At 41.1% G+C, this 22,486-nt stretch overlaps 1 protein-coding gene across 1 annotated transcript; it reads left to right on the top strand.

The window, feature by feature from the left end:
* The first annotated feature begins 1,581 nt into the window (after positions 1–1,581).
* Positions 1,582–18,473, top strand: LIG3 (DNA ligase 3). Its single transcript, XM_072136226.1, has 21 exons — positions 1,582–1,740; positions 3,492–3,951; positions 4,981–5,121; positions 7,060–7,254; positions 7,490–7,641; positions 7,718–7,884; positions 8,448–8,525; positions 8,644–8,803; positions 9,226–9,381; positions 9,878–10,009; positions 11,854–11,933; positions 12,013–12,100; positions 12,249–12,326; positions 13,216–13,339; positions 13,429–13,571; positions 13,656–13,730; positions 15,370–15,516; positions 16,128–16,317; positions 16,434–16,525; positions 17,447–17,512; positions 17,650–18,473. The coding sequence occupies exons 2-21, from the start codon at positions 3,498–3,500 to the stop codon at positions 17,884–17,886; spliced, it is 2,955 nt and encodes a 984-aa protein (XP_071992327.1). The 5' UTR covers positions 1,582–1,740; positions 3,492–3,497; the 3' UTR covers positions 17,887–18,473.
* The last annotated feature ends 4,013 nt before the right edge of the window (positions 18,474–22,486 follow it).

The raw sequence follows: 22,486 nt of genomic DNA, 5'->3' as shown, positions 1-22,486 counted from the left end.
AGTTGGCTGAGTTCACATCAAGTTTTGTGCCACACATTGTAAGTACGTCAGGAGAATCCCTACGTGTCCTCACAACGGTATGGCACAGACGTATCCCACTTATGCCAAGACAGTGGAATATTTCGCCCAGGGACCTCCCTCCCCCCTGAATGTGAGGGGAGCAGTGTACATCAACAGCAGCAACTGGCGATTGGCTCCAAAATAGACAGAGACATCACCGGGTCCTCCCTCCTGCTGAGCGACATATGCGTTCGGTGGGGCGAGATGTAATATCAGTGCATCCGCTCTGTAACAGAGATCTAATACCTCTGCTAAGCGCAGATGTAGGCAGCAGGATGAAGAAATTGATTGCTACGTCTTTCCATTCTATTTTTTTTTTGTGTACTGGAGGAAAAGTGACCAGATGGAGGCAACAACTATGCCTCAGTCTGCCACTTTCCAGATGTATACGCTTAGAATGTACATATATAACGCAGTCTGAACCCAGCCTTATAAGGATGTGAGACAAGTTGTTGACATTATGGTGAAAAATGTTGCTTTTTGTTCATAAACGCACAGATTACCCAAGCAGTTGGTAACCTCCAATCAGAAGTGCTGCTCTATCACCCTCTTGCATCCTCAGGGTGCGGTCACATGCGTGGCGTTTGCAAAAGCAACTCAAGTGTACAGGGGCGGGCCTCGACCCAATGTGTTAAAGAATGCAAGACACTGGTTACAGATCATGTTTTCTTGGAATTGCATATGCGATTGGATCTAGGCCTGACCCTGGGCGCTTGTTTTGGGTTTGTAAACACAATTGTAGCACTATGTGTGACGGCACCCTGAGACAGCCTGCATCCGAATGTACTCTGTGCACTCTTATATCTGCCTCCTCCTCTGTCCTGCACCCTCCAACCCCCCCCCCCCCCCCCTTCATCACACAGCTTGCTCTCCAATACCCTCCTTAAACACAAGCTGTACCTTTGTTTCCCTGTCCTTACATAGCCTGCCCTTCCAATATTTAAACACAATGCACTGTGTTAATACACACTACCTGCACGCAATGTGTGCTGTTTAAAGGGACACAAACAATGAACCATTGTTTGCAGTCAGTCATATGTTATAATGACAATAATGAATGGCTGCACAGGCTGCAATATAAACCTGCCCAATGTTTGGCACATGCATGTAGCCATGGAATCCATGGCCTTCTGCATGGGTCCACAGAAGTAAATGGGAACATATTCTAGCTGTAGAAAATATAGCTATAGCACACATCCCCAGATCCCCCCCTCCCTCCCTTCCTCCCTTCCTTCTCCATCTGCATCCCCAGATTCCCCCCTTCTCCATCTGCCAGCACCCAGCCTGTGCACTTTTGTCTCCCTTATAGTCCTATCTCACCCATCCCCATATATCCCCTTCTGCTTTCATGTCCTCCTCCGCAGTCAGCTTCTCTATACTTCCATCATTATCACACAGCCTGCACCCCCATTCCCCCCCACTTGCTGACACAGGCTGCCCTCTATTTCTAGCATACACCGCTGCACCATGGCCTCCTCCTCCGCTCTGTCTTTACTACATAACATTACACTTTCCTGTACTACGCTGTTGCTCCTCCCACAAGATAATCTAGTCGCGTGTTCATGACGTCATCGACGGGCCTTTAAGCTACTAGGAGCCAGCCAGGCCTCCAGGCGTCCCGGACTCTCCTGCATGCAGCTGCCGAGCAGTGACGTGGGTGCTCTACGGCCATGACAAAAGGTAGGTTAGAAGATGGCGGTTTAGAGAAGCCGCTGAGTCTTGTAGAGCAGCTGGTAAGATCCGCACTCTACCACAGGCTCTGTTATCTTGTCTGGGACCGTGTTCACACTGTGGGGAGCGCAGTTGTAAACTTGTACACGTGAAATGTGCGGTGCACTTGTGGCAGGGAGGGTCCTGACTCGTCAGCTGTGCACTACCACAGGACACTATGTCTCTTAGTACATTGCAGCTATTGTGTTCCACAAACCCTAGGGCTGAACGTAGATGGATTTCGGTTTTCTTAGTCTGAGTTCACACTTGTGTGGTGGCATTCCATTACAATCTCAGTTTAGGAGAGCATAACCGTTCACATTCCATTTCCCATTGACACAACGATTATATTATTAATAGCGCGACAGCCTATATACATTTTAATGCTATTTAACCCCTTGTGGATGGAGACCTTTTCAGTTTTTGTGTTTGCGGGTTTTTTTTGCTCCCCTCCTTCCATAATCCCTAACTCATATTGGTCTACAAATGGAAAAATATATGAGGGGATGTTGTAGCCAGGTTATAGTTTACAACTTTTACTTTGTGGTCCGGTTGACACTTCCGCTTTATTCTTAAGGATCCGAGTACAATTCAGAGATACATTTATATACTGTAGTTTCATTATGTGTTTAAAAAAAAATGAAAAATAATAAATCTCATTGCTTAGCCATATGTAGACACCCGTAACTTCTTGATACTTCAGTGTAAGAAGCTGTGTAAGTTGTTATTTCTCTGGCATGAGATAATATTTTGAGAACTTTACAACCTATTGGGCACTTTTTATTGCAATTTTTATTGTTGGCAGAATGTACAACAAAGTACATAAAATGTTTCTGATGCGTTCTAGGGATTTTTTTTTTCTTTTTTGGCTAGTATTTTAGGCTCCCTAGGGGTCTGAATATGATACAAGTCTGATAACTTACAATGTAATTGCAGTACGGGCAGTCCCCGGGTTACGTACAAGATAGGGACAGAAGGTTTTTATAAAAGTCGGTATATTTTATAATTGTACTGTAACTCCAGGGACTTTTTTTTATGTTTTCGTGCACAACCCTGTCACGTTGGTCTACTTCCACCCTCCATTGGTATTGCTAAGGATGCGGTGGCGTGATGCCAGCGGCACGTAAAGTGCTTCTGTGTGCATGCAAGAGAACAAGCTGGTAGAATTGGGTAAATGCATCCTCAGTTACCTCCACCCTCTGCTACCTCCATGGCTATCACTGAGGAGGCGTTTGCACAATAGCAGCAGCTTGTACAGCGTTTCCATGTGCATGACCAAGAACAAGCCACTGATATCGCGCAAACGTGTCCTTGGTTACCTCCACCCTCTCCTGCTACCACTAAGGAAACGGTCTCACAATAGCAGCAGCTTGTACAACGGTTCTCTGCGCATGAAGAAGAGCCACTGGTGTGAACACGTCCTTAGTTGCCTGCAACCTTCAATAAGAGCGGATTGTTATTTTATGCGCGTTACAAGCAATCTGAGTTTCTGATGACCTCTACACAGTATTGTGTGTAAATCGTCTAAGATGTAGGGTGTGTAAAAATAACATAAACGTTATACTTTCCTTTCTGTGGTGCTCCACAACAAGTACCTACTTCAAGCTGCAGCATCCCTCATCCTGGACAACCCCTTTAATAGGATTTTTTTCTGAAAGATATGGTTAGTTTTTTAGTTCACGTGATTGTATGTAATACTCCTCTGTGTTTTTACCTGACAGGCGTTTATGAAAGGAATATTTAACCTTCTTAATCGGGTAGTGGGAACCGTCAGTCACCTATCAACAAGGAAAACATTGCGCGGACCTACTGCTTTACATCGCTACTCTTCTCTTTTACCTCATCTTGGTGCCTCATATTTAAGGTTTGCTACACAAATCTGTAGTTGTCATAACATGGCAGAGCAGCGCTATTGTGTAGAGTACGCCAAACGTGGGACTGCAGGTTGCAAAAAGTGTAAGGAGAAAATTGCAAAGGGGCTAGTGAGGATTGGAAAAATTGTTCCGAATCCCTTTAGTGAATCCGCGGGAGATATGAAGGAGTGGTACCATGTCAAGTGTATGTTTGAGAAACTGGAACGTGCTCGGGCAACTACCAAGAAAATTGATGACCTTACAGAGCTTGAAGGCTGGCAAGAACTACAGGATGCTGAGAAAGATCTGATAAACCAGCATGTCAAAGGTAATGGTTGTCTTGCTTTCTTAGGCTGTGTATTCTACTTTATGATCGTATAATGCGTTCAATTATGGTTTTATATAGCAATCTTTAGGATATCTTATATATTGCTGTAAATTAGTTTGGGGAATCTAATATCTATTCATATAGTATTCAGAAAAATATGTCGCAGAGCTATGCTGAATTACCTGCAAGCTTTTAAACTTTGCCTTTATCTGACATATTAGTGGTTTGGGGTTAGAATCCCCCTTTAACCTGTTTAAGAGCTAGCTGTAGGTACACTCCAGACAGAGCCTTCTGCTTGCAGTTTTGTCCATAGTGTATGTGGAGACCTGGCTCACTTTAGTGGGATAGCTACTACACTATGGAGTACGCTGTCAGCATCATCCATGGTGTGGTCAATTCAAGGCTCATTAATCCTTTGAGATGTTCCGTTTTTTTATTTATTTTTTCTGGAATTGACAACCAACCTGACACCAGCAATCCCCTCCGCGATGACACATTGATTTATCATGTGGCCTGTGGGCAGCTCAGCCCTCTTCAAGTGAATGGGACTGGGCTGTATTACTTATCACAAGCAGTATACTATTCTATGTGATGATGAGTTTTGACGGAAGTGAGTAGAGAAATTCTATAGTCTCTCTAATAGCCACCTTTTAGAACTTAATGAATGATTTTCTTGCATAAATAGCTGTCTATTACAAACCTCTGGGTGTTGGATTTGAGGTAAATATCCCTGCTTTTCTCTAGAGTGGAAGTGTCCAGCAATAGATGCCATCAGGCCAGTAATATTGGATATTGTGGGTGGATTAAACTACTGGTACCCCAGCCTTTTAGGTCATTTATATACTGGAGATAAATCTTCAGAAAGTGAACTGGATCTACTTACTTATGCTTCACCATTGGCAGGGGTTGAGGTGTATATAGGTTTATTCCATATATCAATATATTTATTGAAAATTCATGTGCTGATTTCATAAATAGAAATGTATTTTAGTACCTCTGTTTTCGAATGCATTGTTATTTTGTTTACAGAACTTGCTGCCAAAGCAGGGGCTGCACCCACTCCCCGGAAAAAGACACCATCAAAAGCAAACAAATCTCCAGGAACACAGAGCACCACTCCAAAAGTATCTCCTGCAAACCCCTCACCCTTGAAATTCTCAGGCTTTTCAGGTATGTGTGAAACAAATATTCTTTTCTGTTTAGCCAAAAACAGTGCGGAAACCTTTTGTAGAAACAGCTGCTATGGCCCCAGGATTAAGATCAGTTTTCATCATCGTCTAAATTCAATTGGCAGCCAGAACTGGTGAAATAGCCACTTAAGGTCCATATACAGGCAGTCCCTGGGTTACATACAAGATAGGTTCTGTAGGTTTGTTTGTAAGTTGGAACTGTATATTTTATAATAAACTAGCCGTACAAACTGGAGCTAGCATATGGCCACCATAGAAGAGCATCGTGTGCGGCGTGGTTAAGAGAGCACACGTGTGTCATCGTACCACACCATTGCGATAAAAAGAGTGCGCTAGCATATGTTTGTGTGTAATGTAAAATGCATCTCCTCCAACAAAAAATTAGCCCTCAAGTAGTATACTTAGGCTTACACAGCACTGACCACATGCTCTGCTGCTCTTGTCCTTCTATACATTCTAAGCTGCCATCCCTCTTTCAGTATTTTTCACTCCTGTCACCTTTGACCTGATAAAGACGATAGTTCAGCGTCGAAACGTTTTGTCAACGTGCATCCGCTAATAAAAATCCAATTTTATATCGACCTGAACTCCTGCCTGTACCTGGAAGCGCACCTGTTACCCTGTTTTTGTTTTTTCTTTCTAATTTATCTTTGCAATGGCTGGTTAGTTAAGACTCCTTATCTCGTCCTGTCTTCAAGCAGTAAAACTGCTACATTTCTCTGAATTCAGGCCTAAGGCCCCATGCACACAAATGTTATTTTTGAACTGTGACCAGCTGTTGTTTGAATGGTTAGCACATTGCCCATATTTCAATATAGTTTCCACAGCCCTGTGTATGAGCTGACTGCCCAAGGTGCAAAAGGGCTGGTGCTATTATTGCCTGTCAGCAGGATAACTAATAAAATCCAATGCTTTATTCTGGCCATGATGGATAAGAGGCATGCCAAACAGAATGGAGCTACAGGGTATATTGTGTGGTTGTAGCATAAGCGGCATGAAATGACCCGCAGCTCCATAGTGTTTTGCATGTCTCTTATCCCTCCTGGCTTGAATAATGCATTGGATTTTACCAGTGGTTGCACAGACTGTATGTTTCTGAACTCTCGCATTCCCCGTCTTGCTAGCCAGAAGCCTGGGCACCCTTGTCCAGCAATTGTGGTGTTCACACATAGGAGACAGTGCCAGTTTAGTCTTTTACACTTTGTCTATTCCTGCTTATAGCGATAAATGAACCTATGGTAGGTCATTAACTTACCCCAAGGAGTGTAAAATAGACATATCAGAAATGGCACTGACCCAAAATATTTCCAAAATGGGTGTCCGTTTATTCGGAAGATAAAAATGGTGCACAACATTTTTTTTTTATTATTATTTTTTATCTTCCCAATAGACGAACACCATTTTGGAAATATTTTGGATCAGCGCTATTTCTAATATGTCCATTTTACACTCCTTGGGGTACATCAACAACCTACCCAAGGTTCATTTATCACTATTACAAAGCCCAGAGGCCACAGACGCCTCAGAGGAAAGGACGAGGCTGCAATCACACAGGCTTTATTTCAGAGTTGTGCCTGTAACTAAGCAAAACTCGAGCAGATTAGTAGACCTTTATCCCCAACTCCCTCAATTTATGAAAGGTAATCGTGCACTAGGTAGTGCTATTTTCGGTCTTTATTTTTCCTGCCGATTCCTGCCTGTGTTTGTTGCTTGGGCTATCTTTTTACTGTCATCAGCCTGTTAGCAGACCTCGCACACAGATGACACATGGGCCACAAACGGCAAACCACAAGTCCAGTGTTTGTGGCCTAAGAATGCCCACCCATCCAATTATATTTTTGAAGTTTGGTCCATAAAAATACAGCTCTAATAGGCCTCAGTATGTAAATTTTACGCTCGCTTTTCTTTCCTCTCGCAGCTAAGCCAGAGCCGTCATCACCTGCACCCAGTTCTAGCAGTGGCTCAAGTCTTTCCACAGCACAATGTGATCCCAAGCACAAGGACTGTCTTCTGCGTGAATTCCGCAAACTATGTGCCATGGTATCCGAACAGGCAAGCTACAATACTAAGACCCAGATCATCCATGACTTCTTGACTAAAGGAACTAGTGGAGGTAGGACGTGAAGTACTTTGGGAGTCAAATTTATTCCATAAATAAACCTGAGCATGTTTGCGATTCCTGTTTTCTATGCATCCAGGGACCTTTAAATCCTTAGAAGACAATACCGTAAAATTTCTTAATGACATCCTAATAACTAACATGTAAAGCTCATGTTGGGTTTTAAAATTAAAATTTTCATAAATTGGGGAAGGATATAGTAATTGGTGTACGTTATTGGTTCAAACAGATGGCTTCCGAGGAGATACTTACTTAACAGTGAAGCTGTTGTTACCGGGTGTGATCAAGAATGTGTATAACCTCAACGACAAGCAGATTGTAAAGCTCTTTAGTCGGATCTTCAGTTGTAACCAGGAAGAGATGGTTCGAGACCTTGAGCAGGTAATGTTAACATAAATAATGATGTGTGACTTTTTTGTTTCTGTGCATATAAACCTACAAAGTACTTTTTATTTAGGGAGATGTGTCTGAAACGGTTAGAGTCTTCTTTGAAGAGAGCAAAGCATTTCCCCCAGCAGCTAAAAGCCTCCTGACCATCCAGGAGGTGGATGACATGCTGAACCAGCTTTCCAAAATGACCAAAGAAGAAGACCAGCAAAAGGTCCTGGAGGACATAGCATGCAGGTAGTCCCCAATGAATCCTTGTTAAAAAAAAAAAAAAAAAAAAATCTAAACAAATACATCTTGTTTAGAAACCATCCTCGATTACTCCTCATGTCCCTACTCACTGTCTGAACAGCTCAGTTATACACTCTGTCTGTGGAATTTTTATGTTAAATACTTTAATCTATCATAACTTTAAAAAAAAAAAAAAACAACTATTTCTATTCATGAGAAAAAAAGCTAAAATTGCCATAGTCCAAGAACACTTCTATAAATTGCCACTTATTTAAACATTCAGCAATTATGTATTCTTCAAGTGCATATTAGTTCTACTTGGAAAATACCTGAGTTCAAATAGTTTTTTTTGTTTTGTTTGACAAAAGGTAAGCTTCTGTTCAGGCATTTACCCAACCAACTGCATAGGTGGTCCTATTATGTAGCAAAATGACGATGTGGTTTTTGATCACCTGCATAGGGAGCAGTGTGTGTTCACACTAATTACATTCTAATCAAAATGGGTCAAGAGACTTTTCTTATAGTATGACATTCATATTTTTATTTTATTTTTATTTTTTTTGCTATAGGTGTACCAGCAATGATCTCAAGTGTATAATTCGACTTATCAAGCATGATTTGAAGATGAACTCTGGAGCCAAACATGTGTAAGGGAATTAGAATTTTTGATTCTCAGTGCTGATCTGAATAAATATCTTTTTGTTTTTAAAACAACAATTCTTTTTTCAAGATGATACAAAAACTTAACCAGTTTTCCTGTTTTAGTCTAGATGCTCTCGATCCTAATGCATATGATGCCTTCAAAGCCTCCCGTAATTTAGGGGATGTTGTAGAGCGTGTTCTGCGCAACAGACAGCAAGGCCCAGGAATGAAAAAAGCGCTCAGTGTTGAAGCTTCACTGATGACCCCTGTGCAACCTATGCTGGTAAAGTATTTTGTGCCAATATGGATTAGCAAGGGGGGGAAATGCTTCTTGTCACATATTGGAGCAATTCTGTTATCGGTTTATAATTTATGACCTTGGAATGCATTATTACAATAAAACTGTCACATCCAATCTGATTATGCAATGTAGTTATCACTACAATGGCTTATTCAGATGACCCGATAATATAAGACAGTGGTCCATTTCTCACCTACTAATGCAGCAGCGGATAGAGCATGCGTCCTGTGCATCATTCAGTGTCTATGGGAGTGCCCAGAGTTGGGCGATAGACCCTACAGCACAATCTCCAGATTGTATACTTCTGGTCTCTTACCACTTATCCTCATAAACTAGGTGAAAAGGGCTTTAATTGTAGCGTGATAACGGCAAAAAGGTTTTCAGTTGACTGTTCATATTTCTAGGCTGAGGCTTGCAAATCTATAGAGTATGCCATGAAGAAATGTCCCAATGGAATGTATGCGGAAATAAAGTATGATGGGGAACGAGTCCAAGTCCATAAGAACGGTGATCATTTCAGTTACTTCAGTCGTAGTCTCAAACCTGTTCTTCCACATAAGGTAATTCTCTTCAATCTACATTGTAAAGTTTTTTTTTTGTTTCCTTTGTTGTGTAACATGATTTTAAAGGAAACCTACCACTTCTGAAGGTAGGTATGAGATGCAAACACCGGGCACCAGCTCAGGGTGAGCTGGTGCCGGTGCTTAGTCTCGTTAGTGTTAAAACCGCGGTATCACGGTTTTAACACTTTTTAAACTTTATAGTAGAAACTGCTTCGGCGCTGCGCGCGACCGTGCGCGCGCAACGCCTGCGGCATTTCCAATGTAGGCGCGCGCACGATCGTGCGCACGCAGCGCCGAAGCAGTTTCTGCTAGAAAGTTTAAAAAGTGTTAAAACCGCGATACCGCGGTTTTAACACTAACGAGACTAAGCACCAGCTCACCCTGAGCTGGTGCCCGGTGTTTGCATCTCATACCTACCTTCAGAAGTGGTAGGTTTCCTTTAAGTTTGTTTTAGGTTGTATTTGTTTGTGAATCTTTTTTGTTTTGTTTATAGGTTGCACATTTTAAAGATTATATTCCAAAGGCTTTTCCAGGTGGTAATAGCATGATCCTGGACTCTGAAGTGCTGCTGATTGACACCAACACTGGCAAGCCACTTCCATTTGGAACATTAGGCGTTCATAAGGTATAATGTTAGATATTTCTTTGCTATGATACAAGACGATTTAGAATAGTGTGTACTAGAATTTATTTGCTGCAGTTTCATGAAAAATGCTGTCAAATCAATGTGTTAATATGTAATATCATTACATCACAATTGTCTGTGTGGTAACTATTTAATGGATTTGAGTGAACCAGAGCTTTTCAGGGGAGGGGCACACATCTTATTATTGCTACTCTGATAAGATTCTCTCACACCATAATAATGTTGAAAATTACTGCACAGCCTCCTGATTGTACACTTCTGGTCTCTTGAATTTTTTTAGGAGGTAGTAGTAGGAAGATGAATAAGATTGTATCCCAACAGCAGCCAGTTTGTAGTTGTCAATTTGAAGCTCTCCTGATGAATCATGGGTAGCGTAGAAGACTGCAGGAAAATAGGTGTCAGCAAGACTCTTGCTGTTCTGGGTCCTGTTTCCCACAAAGAAACATACTTCCAGTTTTCGGCACGTCAGTGACACAGGTTCCAATCTGTGGCCAATTCAAGTCCAAATTCATATTCAAAGGGGTCGTTAAAATATAAGCTTGTGTGTAATTGTTTAAAATTTTGCTCCACTTAGTTTATGTCCACAACATCTTTTTTTTGCTATGATGGAGAATGCTACTGGCCCTTTAGTCAGTGAATTGATTTTTGTCCCTTTTGGAGGAGATGCAGGACAGAAGATGGCTGCTGGTCACATGTCCTGCACCTGCCTGGGCAGGTCATGTGATCATCATTGCCTGTTGTCGGTTGCTTTCAGTGCATCCATTATGGCCGTGGTTAAAATGAGACGTTAGTTCAGGGGAGCTGAGGCAATGTGCAGTGATGGCAGTTACACACATCATTACTATTGTAACAGAACATCATAGTCTGTTAGATCATCACTGGCGGCGGAGAAGTACAGGGATGAGCTGTTACTAAGAACTGAGGGATCATGGGAGTTGTAGTGTCCTGTGGCATCCATCATAAGGATAACTCCACCTACTTTGCAGAGACCATAACATTTTGTGATTCATCAAAGCAAACTATTTAAGCTCCATTTTGTCATTAATAGCATTGAGTTTTGTATTTGTTTATAGCATTTTAAGAATTTTTTTGTATCGGACATTGATATTTCTGGAATACACCCTTTAACTATGGAAGCAGAACCATACATTAGTGTGGGCATAAATAATGCCCATAGGCAGTGTATTGAACATTATATGTAGTAACTATTAGTGAGGGCCCTTTTACATTTAAGGGAACCTGTCGCCAGGAGACCCATTTTTAGCACTCCCCCAGTCCCCACAGAGCATAGTACATACACTGCCAAAGTGTTTTTGTATAATAAATAGGTTTTACAGAAAATAAGATATGTCATATTGTACCTCTCATTAGCATCTGCTGTGTGACTAGGCAGTTGCCAATTGGGACTGCTCCTTTCCAGCTCCTCCCAAAAGGCAACTGCCTAGTCACACAGCAGATGCTAATGAAAGGTACAATATAACTTATCTTTTTTTCTATAAAACCAATTTTTAATACAAAAACACGTTGGCAGTGTATGTACTATGCTCTGTGGGAACTGGGGGAGTGCTAAAAATGGGTCTCCTGGTGACAGGTTCCCTTTAATATTGCTTTAAATCCCCAATCCTGCTCTTAGTATTGTTCTTGCTTTACTTGCAAAGTTCCCATATATTGGGCAGATGGTGTGATTCTTATTAAAGTTTAAAAATAACTACAGGTCTCTGCAAGAGTGCAGTGTAGCAGATGCATATCCCTATAGTTGTAGTCAGGTAATTTTGACCTAGGTAATTTTTATTTTATTATTTATTTTTTTATTTTTTTTGTAGAAAGCTGCTTTTCAAGATGCCAATGTTTGCCTCTTTGTCTTTGACTGCATATATTTTAATGGCGTTAGTTTAATGGAAAGGTGAGTGATTTACTTTCATATTTATCTCTTTTAACCCTTGTAATCTTCTTAATTCTAACAATCTTCGTTCTTATTACAGACCACTTAATGAGCGACGAAAGTTTATGCGAGATAACATGGTAGAAATCCCTAACCATATTATGTTCTCAGAGATGAAGCACGTAACGGTGTGTGCATTGCCAGCCTATGACATTTACATACTTTTTCATGTTGCATGTCGTCCTTTTTTGTTTTTTGTTTTTTTTTTTTGTTTTTTTTTTTTGCAACACCTGCAGTGTGATTACTTGTAGTTGAATTTTTTTTTTTTTTTTTTAGAAAGCGGCAGATCTTGCAGACATGATCACAAGAGTTATCCGAGAAGGTTTAGAGGGTCTTGTACTTAAAGATGTGAAGGTATCTATAATTTCTCCTAAAGGGGAGGTGGTTGGAAGAAAATGTTAGTCTTATTATCTTATATACTGTATTTTCCGGACTATAAGGCGCACTTAAAAGCCTTGGATTTCCTTGGGAATCCAAAGTGCGCCTTATAGTCCGGTGCGCCCTATGTATGGCACAGGGCAGCGGACCATACTTGCATAGGTCCCCGCTACCGGAGACAGCAGATCTCCAGCGGGAACTGCAGACCACGCGGCACGAACAACTTCTGCCGCGTGGTCTGCAGTTCCCGCTGGAGATCTGCTGTCTCCGGTAGCGGGGACCTATGTAAGTATGGTCCGCTGCCCTCCTCCCCCTCACCTTCCCCACTCACCTTCGCTGCGTCTCTTCTCCGCGTTGCGTCCCGTCGGGTCTCCGCTCCGCCCCCGGACCTCCGCCACGCCCCCGGACCCCGCGCCTTATAGTCCGAATTATTAGGAATTATTACATATATAAGGCGCATCGGACTAATGCGCCTTATATTCCGGTGCGCCTAATGGCCCGGAAAATACGGTATGTATTATATTCTATTTATTTTTACAATTATTAAAAAAAATTGCCATGTCAGTATCTGTATTTAATAAAGTAATGTTTTCTGCAATATTTGCATTGGTCACTCGTTGTAATAAACAACGCTTTCTATTCTGTAGGGGTGTGTATTAGCTCTGCATTTAACCTCTACCTGTTTAGAGCATACCTAGCAAACTCTAGGTGTACTTTACCCTGCACTGACTTCCTGATGTGTGCCGGTACTTGCATAGTTTCCCAGCCCGACTGAAAGGGAAAGACAGCTGAGCAAAATTCAATATAATCAAATTTTGACAAAGATCATTTTAATGCTGTTCTTTGATATTCTGTCATTTTATAGTCCAACTATGAGCCTGGAAAACGTCATTGGCTAAAAGTGAAAAAGGATTACTTGAACGAAGGCGCTATGGCAGATACTGCGGATCTTGCAGTATTAGGAGCATTCTATGGAAAAGGAGCAAATGGTTAGTGAACTTATGGAACCATTCAGTAAACCTCAAACAATTAAATCTGTTGTAACACACACAATTCCTTCTGTTAATTCCATATATAGGAGGCTTAATGTCCATATTTCTAATGGGATGCTATGACCCCGAAGCTCGGAAGTGGTGCACAGTGACAAAGTGCTCAAGCGGCTATGATGATGCCACCCTTGCACGATTACAAAAGGAACTGGACATGGTGAAGATTAGCAAGGTTAGACATTTATGATTTTGGAATAGTAAATATTATTTTTACACTTGGGTTGGTTTGGACACCCCTTATGATTTGTTTTTGTAGGACCCAAGTAAAATCCCATCTTGGCTGAAAATCAACAAGAACTATTACCCAGACTTCATTATTCGAGAACCTGAGGTAATGTACACCAATCAACATAGTGTAGAAGTCGCCGTTAATGAGTTAAAACCTCCATTCTTAGTTTCAACAAGATTTTAATGAATTAAAAGTACAAGTCCCTTACAATAGGTCATGGCATAACATATGCCCCTCGCAGGGGCTATCATAGAAGTGACTACAGAGTGATGCATAACCAGCTACTGTGTTGAACAAACAAATGGGGGAAAAGGGAGGGGGAGGGCGGGGGCAAAGGGTTGGGGAGGGTTGGGTTAACTTGATAATGGATTTAGTACAAGATCGGTATAGGTGGTCGCTAAAGGTGAGAGTGGTAACAAGCATACGTATTGATCAGCCATGTGTAATCTATCGATGTCCTTAAGGGGGACAAAGTCAGAGCCCTCTCATGGGTAGGTGAGCCCTGTAAAGTGATCCATGGGTTACATACCCTAGAAGGAGTACAGCAGGAGTTACCGGGGTTGCATTACCTAATACAGATAAGGGTCTTAACGTTGTTCCAAAGAGAGGCAATCGAGGGGGAAATGCCACCAGATGTGAGCCATTTCACCCAGAGCATTACAGCCTCTAACGCAGGTATTGGGTAGGTGGGGGTACATATTGCCCAGATGGATGGGAATGTAATAAACTCTATGTAGTAATCTAAGGGAGGTCTCCGTCAATGATACCTGATGGCTGCCCTTTGCCAGAGTGGAGCAACAGTGCCCCCATCTCGCCAAGGACAGTTCCCAGCCTAAATATGATTCCCACTGATCCATAAATCGTGACTTGATGTCTGATGGTAGAGGTAGGGGCTTAAAGAAGCTTGAGTTAAAACCTCCTTTATTAGATCAAGAATGTGATTTCTGAGTTTTTTTTAGCCCCAAACTGTGGCATAGTGCATTCAGGTATGTTTTTGGCTGATCAGCATGATCAGTATTCTGCCCTGTACTATTATTAAATATTTAAGTTTGAGCATACCATTATCCTGTATACTTTTATAATCCTTTAAAGATGTTGCAATTTTCAGCCCCTAATATTTCATTGCCAACAGATCTGTAGAGTATCTTGGGTTCTGCTAATGCCTTTGACAATATAAGGGGATTGCCTGTTCATTACAGTAGTCCGGTGGATAGGGTCTGGGTTTTTGCCAGTGTAAGGTCATGTAGTGATCCCTCAACGCAGAATACAAGTATCCAAAAAAGTAAAGAAATCTTGTCTTGTATATAGGGGTTTGTATAGTAAAGTTCACATGATGGAAAACTGGCAGGCACTATCTTCCATCAGAGCAGTATCCCCACTCGACACACATTAAGCCACAGACCAATCCTGGAACCAGAGACCGTGGTACAGGACCATGCGGTGGTGCTCAATTAATAAACCTAAAAGTCCATAAGCAACATGTAGAAGAAAGAAACGGCACTCACCCACTTGTTAGAAAAGTGCAATGTCCTTTATTCAGGTGAAGAAGCATAAAATCACATGCAGGGAGAAGGAAGCCCTGGCAACGGGGCAGTTTCGCGCTCAGTGGCTCTTTATCAAGCCACGGGGTTTGTATAGTAAAGTTTTGATTCAGCCAAGAGATTTATAAAACCTTTAAAAAAAACAGCAGGTTGGAAAAAAGAGTAACCTAATTAGTGTGTCTTACATATTCCTTTTTCAGAAAGCTCCTATCTGGGAAATCACTGGAGCAGAGTTTTCTAAGGCAGAGGCTCACACAGCTGGTGGCATTTCCATTCGCTTTCCACGTTGCACCCGTTTTAGAGATGACAAGGACTGGAAGTCTGCCACTACACTACAACAACTAAAGGTTTGCTCAAAAAAAAGATGGTTCCTGTACTTGGTCACTTTTTTTTTTTTTTTTTTTTGATGTTGTGTTATCTTGAAGCCATCATGTCTTAAAGCAGAGGACATTTACACACCAGTAAATACATGGTAGTGAAAGTACTGTTTGACATGTGCTCAATTTACTTTAAAGGGACCTCCTGTTATAAATCCGTCATGGAAGTTCCACAGACCAAGTCTATCTGTGTTCCCTTCAATGTACAACCCACTTTAATGTCAAGACAGTCCACGTGGCTTCTCTAATTCTTTTGGATCTGAGCAGCCAGCAGGCCTCTAAGTGTCCTCTATAACGGACCAATGTCCTGTAGTAAAATCATCAGTCAGGGACAGCAGTTCCACATCGGTGACTCCAAGCAACATGGAAGACTAGGATGCTTTGAGTAGTTGCCCATATTTAAAAAAAAAAAAAAAAACACTGCTTTTTGAAACCAGCCTTGGCTCAGCTCCTCAACTGGCTTAAAAAAAGTGGAATTTTAGAACAAACATAAAAATTTACTTTGTGTTCGGAAGATACAAAGTTCCAGTCAGATCTTTGTGCTGCTATGTAATTGTACATGTATATCTTTTGTCTTCTAGGAACTTTACCGGGTCTCTAAGGAGAAATCTGACTTTACTATTACTGCCGGATCTTCACAAGATGAAGGCTCTTCTGAAAACAGTAGTCGTGAAAATGAGGGAAGTTCAAGACCATCAACGCCAAGTGGCTCAGTGAAGGCTACTAAAACTTCAACCTCAAAATCACCTGGGAAAGACAAAAGAAGCGACAGTAAGACTTTACTTTGGATATCATATTTAGTTATGTGCAATGACTACATTGTGCAGATGGGTAGTTACAAGCTTTTAATATTTTTTATTTTTTTTATTTTATTTTTAATGCTTTAGGTGGTAAGTCTCCACATCCAAAGAAAGCTGAAGACCTACCTAAGGCACAGAAAAGGAAAACTGTGTCTCCTATCCCTTCTGAGAGTAAAAAGGTAAGCATATATTTAAGTATTGTTTGTGTCGAAGTGTTTTAGCAGATTAATTTCAGTTGTACTTTTGTCCACCATTACCTGATTATTGGTTTTCCCTTTCATTTCCGAACATTTTCTTTTCATATATAAAAAGAGAAGGAATATTTCATTGTTGCGTCTTCATATGTGCAGCACAGTGATCCACTCAATCTTATGGATGACCATGTTCTTCTGTTTTTCTAACCTCCTTAGTTTCCGGCTTTCCATGATGCAGCATGTCCATATATAATTGGTGATGGACAGCTTTAAAGGAAACCGATGGCAGGTTTAATTTATTATAGCTCCATGTGTTTTTTAAAAGCATGGAGCTATAATACATTTTAAAGGAACCTGTCGGAATGGTAGGTTTCCTTTAACTATGATGCGTAAATAGCTTGTTGAAATGCATTAAGTGCCCTAGACCCCCACAGTCTTGAATTTTGACCAGTATGTATAATGCCAGTCTTCTGGTTGCAAGTTTTTGTGCTAATGAATAAAATGGAGGTGGACTGTTGTCTCTAATTCTCTTTATAGAAAAATATTCGCTATAGAATGGGCTCTGCTTGTTGACATTAGAGTATCAGCTTTTTAATTTTTAATTTGTTCAAATTACTAACCTGATGAAGTTGCCCCATTATTGGAAAACCACTTTGATATTTCAATATAAGGCTCACCCTTCCCTCTCTATAGAAAATAGAGCCGCACAGACATATTTACTGCCAAAAATAGAGCATACTTTTTTTTTTTTTTCCCGGCCACAGCGCTGTACTGTACCAAGGCTCGGCGCCATAGACAACTATGGGGAACGTATATCCGACATATATGCAACCCCATAAGTTTGTGTGATTGCAGCCTTATATATTTAAACAGAGACAATGAAGCTTATATTTATATTCTTTTTAGGCTAAAACTGCAAATTCAAACCAAAGCAATGGACACAATGTGGCACAGTCTTCACCTGTTTCCAAAGTAAGTATCTTGTGACTATAAAGGATGTGGGTGGGGTCACTTACCAGAGGTGCAACACCTCTACTCCCCCTATAAAAGTTATTGGCATTTGTAGGCTGTTCATTTTGATAGTTACAAAATTATCATTTTATTTTTAGACTCTTCTAGATATTTTTACTGGCGTGAAGCTTTATCTCCCTTCTTCACTTGAAGAATTTGCAAAACTTCGCCGTTACTTTCTTGCCTATGATGGAGATCTAGTCCCAGAATTTGACATTCCTTCCGCTACACATGTCATGGGTGATCCTTCTGAGTGTGCTGAAGAAGCCAAACATGTTACACCGCGCTGGATATGGGAATGCATACGACGACGTAGACTTGTGGCACCTTGTTAATACTGGACTTTTAGATAAGGGAACCCTTGTGGGTTCGTTTACTCCCTGATGTTTACAGAACATGTCAAAGTAGAGCTCCTCAATAATCAATGTAGACTTGGTGTAGTGAATGCACTAGCTGACTGTAGTGTCTTCTCTAGCAATGAAAGTTTCTTTGCACTACATCTTGCAAATTATGCCCAGCTCTGGAACCTCTCCCCACAGATCTGTACTTTTGTGTACCCAACCTTGGGTAAGAACATTGTCTCTGGATTCTTGCAGCAATTTTCTGCATTGTATAAACATGTGAATCCTTTGTTTTCCAAAATGAATTTATTTTTTATTGTAAATAGATGTTAGGGAACACTATTGCTTTTACATAATTAGGTTTTGGAAATCGGTGTTACAATTATGGAGGAAATGCACCAAGTAAACTTTTTAATGTTCCTGCGGTTTTCCTGCAATGAAATGGGCCACCTGTACAGTGAAGTAGACATCTGTTGTATATGTGCCATTTTACTAGCTGTATAGTAAACTACAGAATGATGTGGTGTTCTAGAGCATATATAATATATCCATGGGTGTATTAAAGACTGTAATGATTTTCAGATATATGTTTGTCACTAATGAAAACCAGTGTAAGAAAACCAATCTAATAGTTATTTAATATAAAAGATCTTGGGTCCAGTTAAAAATTTAGTATTTTCACTTTTTTTTTTGTTTTTATCGGCAAGTGAAACAGTCTGTACAGTGGCCTGTTTCACAGCCTTACTACCATGTCAAGGATGGGGACTCTGGGCATCATCCGGATATGAAGCTAAGAGTCCCTTCTTCCCTGCAAATAGCCTCGCACTTTGGTTGGTTTGTGAAATATAGACCACTGTTTAAGTTATTGTGAGATAAAACCAGGATTGGTCTAACACAGAGCCATATAACTTTCCTGCATAGTGCCTAAATTTGTATGCATATGTAGACCTTTTCACTGAAATTTGCAAGCATGGGTTTCAGAGGTCGCGTTAAACCCAGTGCAAGCATTTATAAATGCTTGTACAGGCAGTTTTACTCAAATCTGCATGGGTTTTTTTTTCTTTTGTTTTTCTCCTCTCTCACTATCTCAGGCCACAAGCTGCAGCTTCTTCATGCTCCTCACTGCTGCAGCGCCCCAACATTGCATAGTTAGCTGTCAAATAACTCATAGCAATAATATAGTATAATAATTACTTTTACGCACCCCAGTGCTTGACCGATGGCCTGTATAATGATGTAACACTCCTGGTGCTGGCTTCTCTATGTACTTCCTGGTTCTGGCGGCCATGCTCCTGCAGCCTGTATGTACGAGAGAGAGAGACAACTGCTACAGGATTCAGTCAAGTGTATAATAGAAGAGACCATGTCCGGTACTTGTGTAGCTGATGTCGTTGTGTCTCTCACATATGCATAGGATAACAAGTGTTTCCTGCATCTCCTTCTTCATTCTGCCTTCAGCTGACAGGCTGTAGGGGGTGGTCACACTTGAACCTTGCACCTTGCACAAAGAAATCAAATTCTGCTGTCTGGAGAGTCCCATTTAATGTGGTATGGCTTGTGTATGGATTATGCACTGCTTCAGCTTTGTCCTGCCCATTATAAGCTGAGAATATGTCATCGCTGTGTTGTCCCTTACAGAAGTAATCAATTGCTATACCATACCTCAGCTGCTGTGTGTGAGTCGTCCAGCTCAAGTTGATTAGTCCTGTCTGGGCAGTTCAGGAAGCTCTGTGTGTAATGTGTATGGCACCCAGCTTTCTGAAGTTCCTGACTTTTTTTTTTTTTTTGCTAAACCACTCAGTTCAGGGATATGATTTGCAAAGATATGTTTCTGCATCAGTGTAAGAGGATAAAAAGGTATGTTTGGTTCACAATGCATAAAAACAAATGGTAGATTTTAACTTTATATGCTCTGCGCTGTACATGTACGGCATAGAGGTGTGGAGGGGCTGTATACCCACAGTCGATGCTCGGACGAATCGTGGGTTTTAATCACTCCGATGCAGCGATCGGTTGCCATGACAGCTTCCAGTCAAAGGCAGTTTCAAGGCGGTCTGGTTTTGTCAGTAATTAATATTGTGCAAAAGTGCATTAGTATTCCAGTATATGGCAGGTTAATGTACCCTAGAGGGTCTAAACAAATTTTAAAAAATTAATTTCAAATCACCCCCCTTTCCCTAATAAACAGTAAAAACCACAAACATGTGAGGTATGATATTGCCGCGTCTCAAATATAAAAAGTGATTGCCGGCGGTGAACCTCCTAAAGGGAAATATCGCCCAAATGTCTGAAACTCTACTCACATTTAAAAAATATAATACAAAGTGATCAAAAGGGTGCACAAATTTGGTTGGAATGAAAACGTCAGCCTATTTTGCAAAATAAATGACACCTCACACAGTTCAAAGTATTAAAAAGTTATTAGCGTCAGAAGAATTTTTGAAATTCTATTAAAACACAAAACCTATATAAATTTGGTATCGCTGTGATTGTACTGAACCAAAACATAAGGCTTTGTGGTGGGGGCTAAGAGCTGAGCTGTCTGCAGCACAGACAATTCACATGTCTTCTTTTTTTTTTTTTTTTTTTTTAATGCATCCAAACCAAAGCTCAATCCCTTAGACCAGTGATGGCGAACCTATGGCACGGGTGCCAGAGGCGGCACTCAGAACCTTTTCTGTTGGCACCTGGGCCAGCACACCAGACAGGACTCAAAGAATCTCCCTGCAGTTCCAAGCAACTTATGAGAGAATGAGTAGACAGGGCTGAATTACCTTTGGAGGACCTCCTGCTGGCCCCACGATTCTCTGTGTACAGAGGGACACTGGAAAGAAGCTAAAATAATGTAAATTTTCCATCTTTATACTGTGTTGGAGGCCAATATGATTCAAAGTTGTTGAAGAACAGGGAGTAATAAGTTACTGCTTTAATTTTTGGTTGGCACCTCGCGATAAATAAGTGGGGTTTTGGGTTGCTTTTTGGGCACTCGGCCATTAAAAGGTTCGCCATCACTGCCTTAGACTATATAGAGGATTCTGTTAGGATACAAGGTAAGTTATAACACACATATATAATGTAATGTAAATGCTTAGAAAGCAGAAAGGCATATTTTCACTGCAGCTGTAATGGGCTTTTGTAAACGGTCTTTAGTGAAAATGATGTCCCTGGTGACACTTTCCCTTTAAGAAACTTGTCTTTGTGGGAATACCTCTTTAAAGAACACCTGTAATCAGGTCTCTATTTATTTCACCACTACTTGTTGGAGCAGCTTTCATGGATTCCACCCAAGCCTTTATCTAGATAATGCATACATTAATTCTAAAATCATATTCTTTGTATGTAAATGAACCTGGGCATATGGAGAGAGAAAGTGATGTCACCCCCTCCCCTCTACATATCTGTCTGCAATGTAAATTAAAGCATTGCTAGTGCTTTATCTGCTGGCTGTGAAAGACACAGACATCAGCTACACAAGTACCTGACATGCTCTTTCCTCCTATAGAGCAACCCAGACATCAGCTAAACAGGAAGTGTATAGAGGTAACAGCAAGTCATACTGTAACGGGTTTGCAGCCATACGTACAGGCGTATTTTATACACACAGGCTGCAGGGGGTGGCTGCTGGAACACGTGGAGGCAGCATCAGAAGTGTCACATCATTATACAGGCCGTCAGTCATGTGTATAGGAGTATCTCCTACATACACAGGCTGCAAGTGGAGCCAGCACCAGGTGTCTCATTTTACTGGCTGTCAGTCAAGCACTGGGGGGGGGTGACTGTGCCTCCTGCTCATGATTAAGCTGGACTGCTGAATATGATAATGACTCATTGGACCTGATTGTTTAGGTTTACAGGCCTGTAGAGTGACATTGCTTTCTAATGACAGTTTATGAAAATATATTTAGTTTTGGATGGTTAATTTGTCTGACATGTTCTCTTTAAAGGAAATCAACCAAATGGATTTAGTGATTTTAAAACAAGCATACCCACATGCCGGGGTTTGCACTTGAAACCGGATTCATTCTTCATTTAGCCGTTAAAAAAAAAAGCGTTTGTGAAAAGGAACTGTTAAAAATATGCAGATGTGGCACATAGACTCCTATGTATTTTACAGAAGCCACTTCTGTCTCTGGCATTTATTCCCACCTCCTCCCTCCCCCTGCCAAAGAGCCAGTGAGAATCAACAAAGCCAGAAGGGGTTCTGTGACTTATGCAAATGAGCCTCCAGGGTCTCTTGTGTTTTGACAGAAAATTAAGCCATTAACCGCTAAATGAAGAACAGATCCTGTACCAGGGGGGCACACGCCTGAGTGTAAGTATGCATGTGGAGATCTGGACTTACAGTGAAATTGCACAAGGGAATAGTCATCTCATTTTTAGGTTTAATCAGGACACAGGGCAGGAGGACATGGGTGCACACATCTATTGGACCCTTGTTTTCTTCAGTTTTTTAATGCTCCAATAAAAGTTACATTTAAGTTTTTCACATCTATCCCCTAGAAGAGTTTCAGAATTTGTTGGTCTAATTTCATTAGCAGTGAATTGTTAGTCCTCTAACTCTTATGTGATAAAACCATATATAGCAAAGTTTGTA

This window comes from Engystomops pustulosus, chromosome 2 (genome assembly GCF_040894005.1).
Source record: "Engystomops pustulosus chromosome 2, aEngPut4.maternal, whole genome shotgun sequence".
In the NCBI taxonomy this organism is placed as follows: Eukaryota; Metazoa; Chordata; class Amphibia; order Anura; family Leptodactylidae; genus Engystomops; species Engystomops pustulosus.
Note: the sequence above shows the minus strand (reverse complement) of the source record. Positions and strands in the feature narration are given on the sequence as shown.

Excerpts from the sequence above, each read along its gene's own strand:
- LIG3 (XM_072136226.1), top strand. The coding sequence starts at position 3,498 with ATGAAAGGAATATTTAACCTTCTTAATCGGGTAGTGGGAACCGTCAGT. Across the intron at positions 13,572-13,655 it reads ACATGGTGAAGATTAGCAAG|GACCCAAGTAAAATCCCATC; the intron begins GTTAGACATTTA and ends TTGTTTTTGTAG. Across the intron at positions 17,513-17,649 it reads AGTCTTCACCTGTTTCCAAA|ACTCTTCTAGATATTTTTAC; the intron begins GTAAGTATCTTG and ends TTTTATTTTTAG.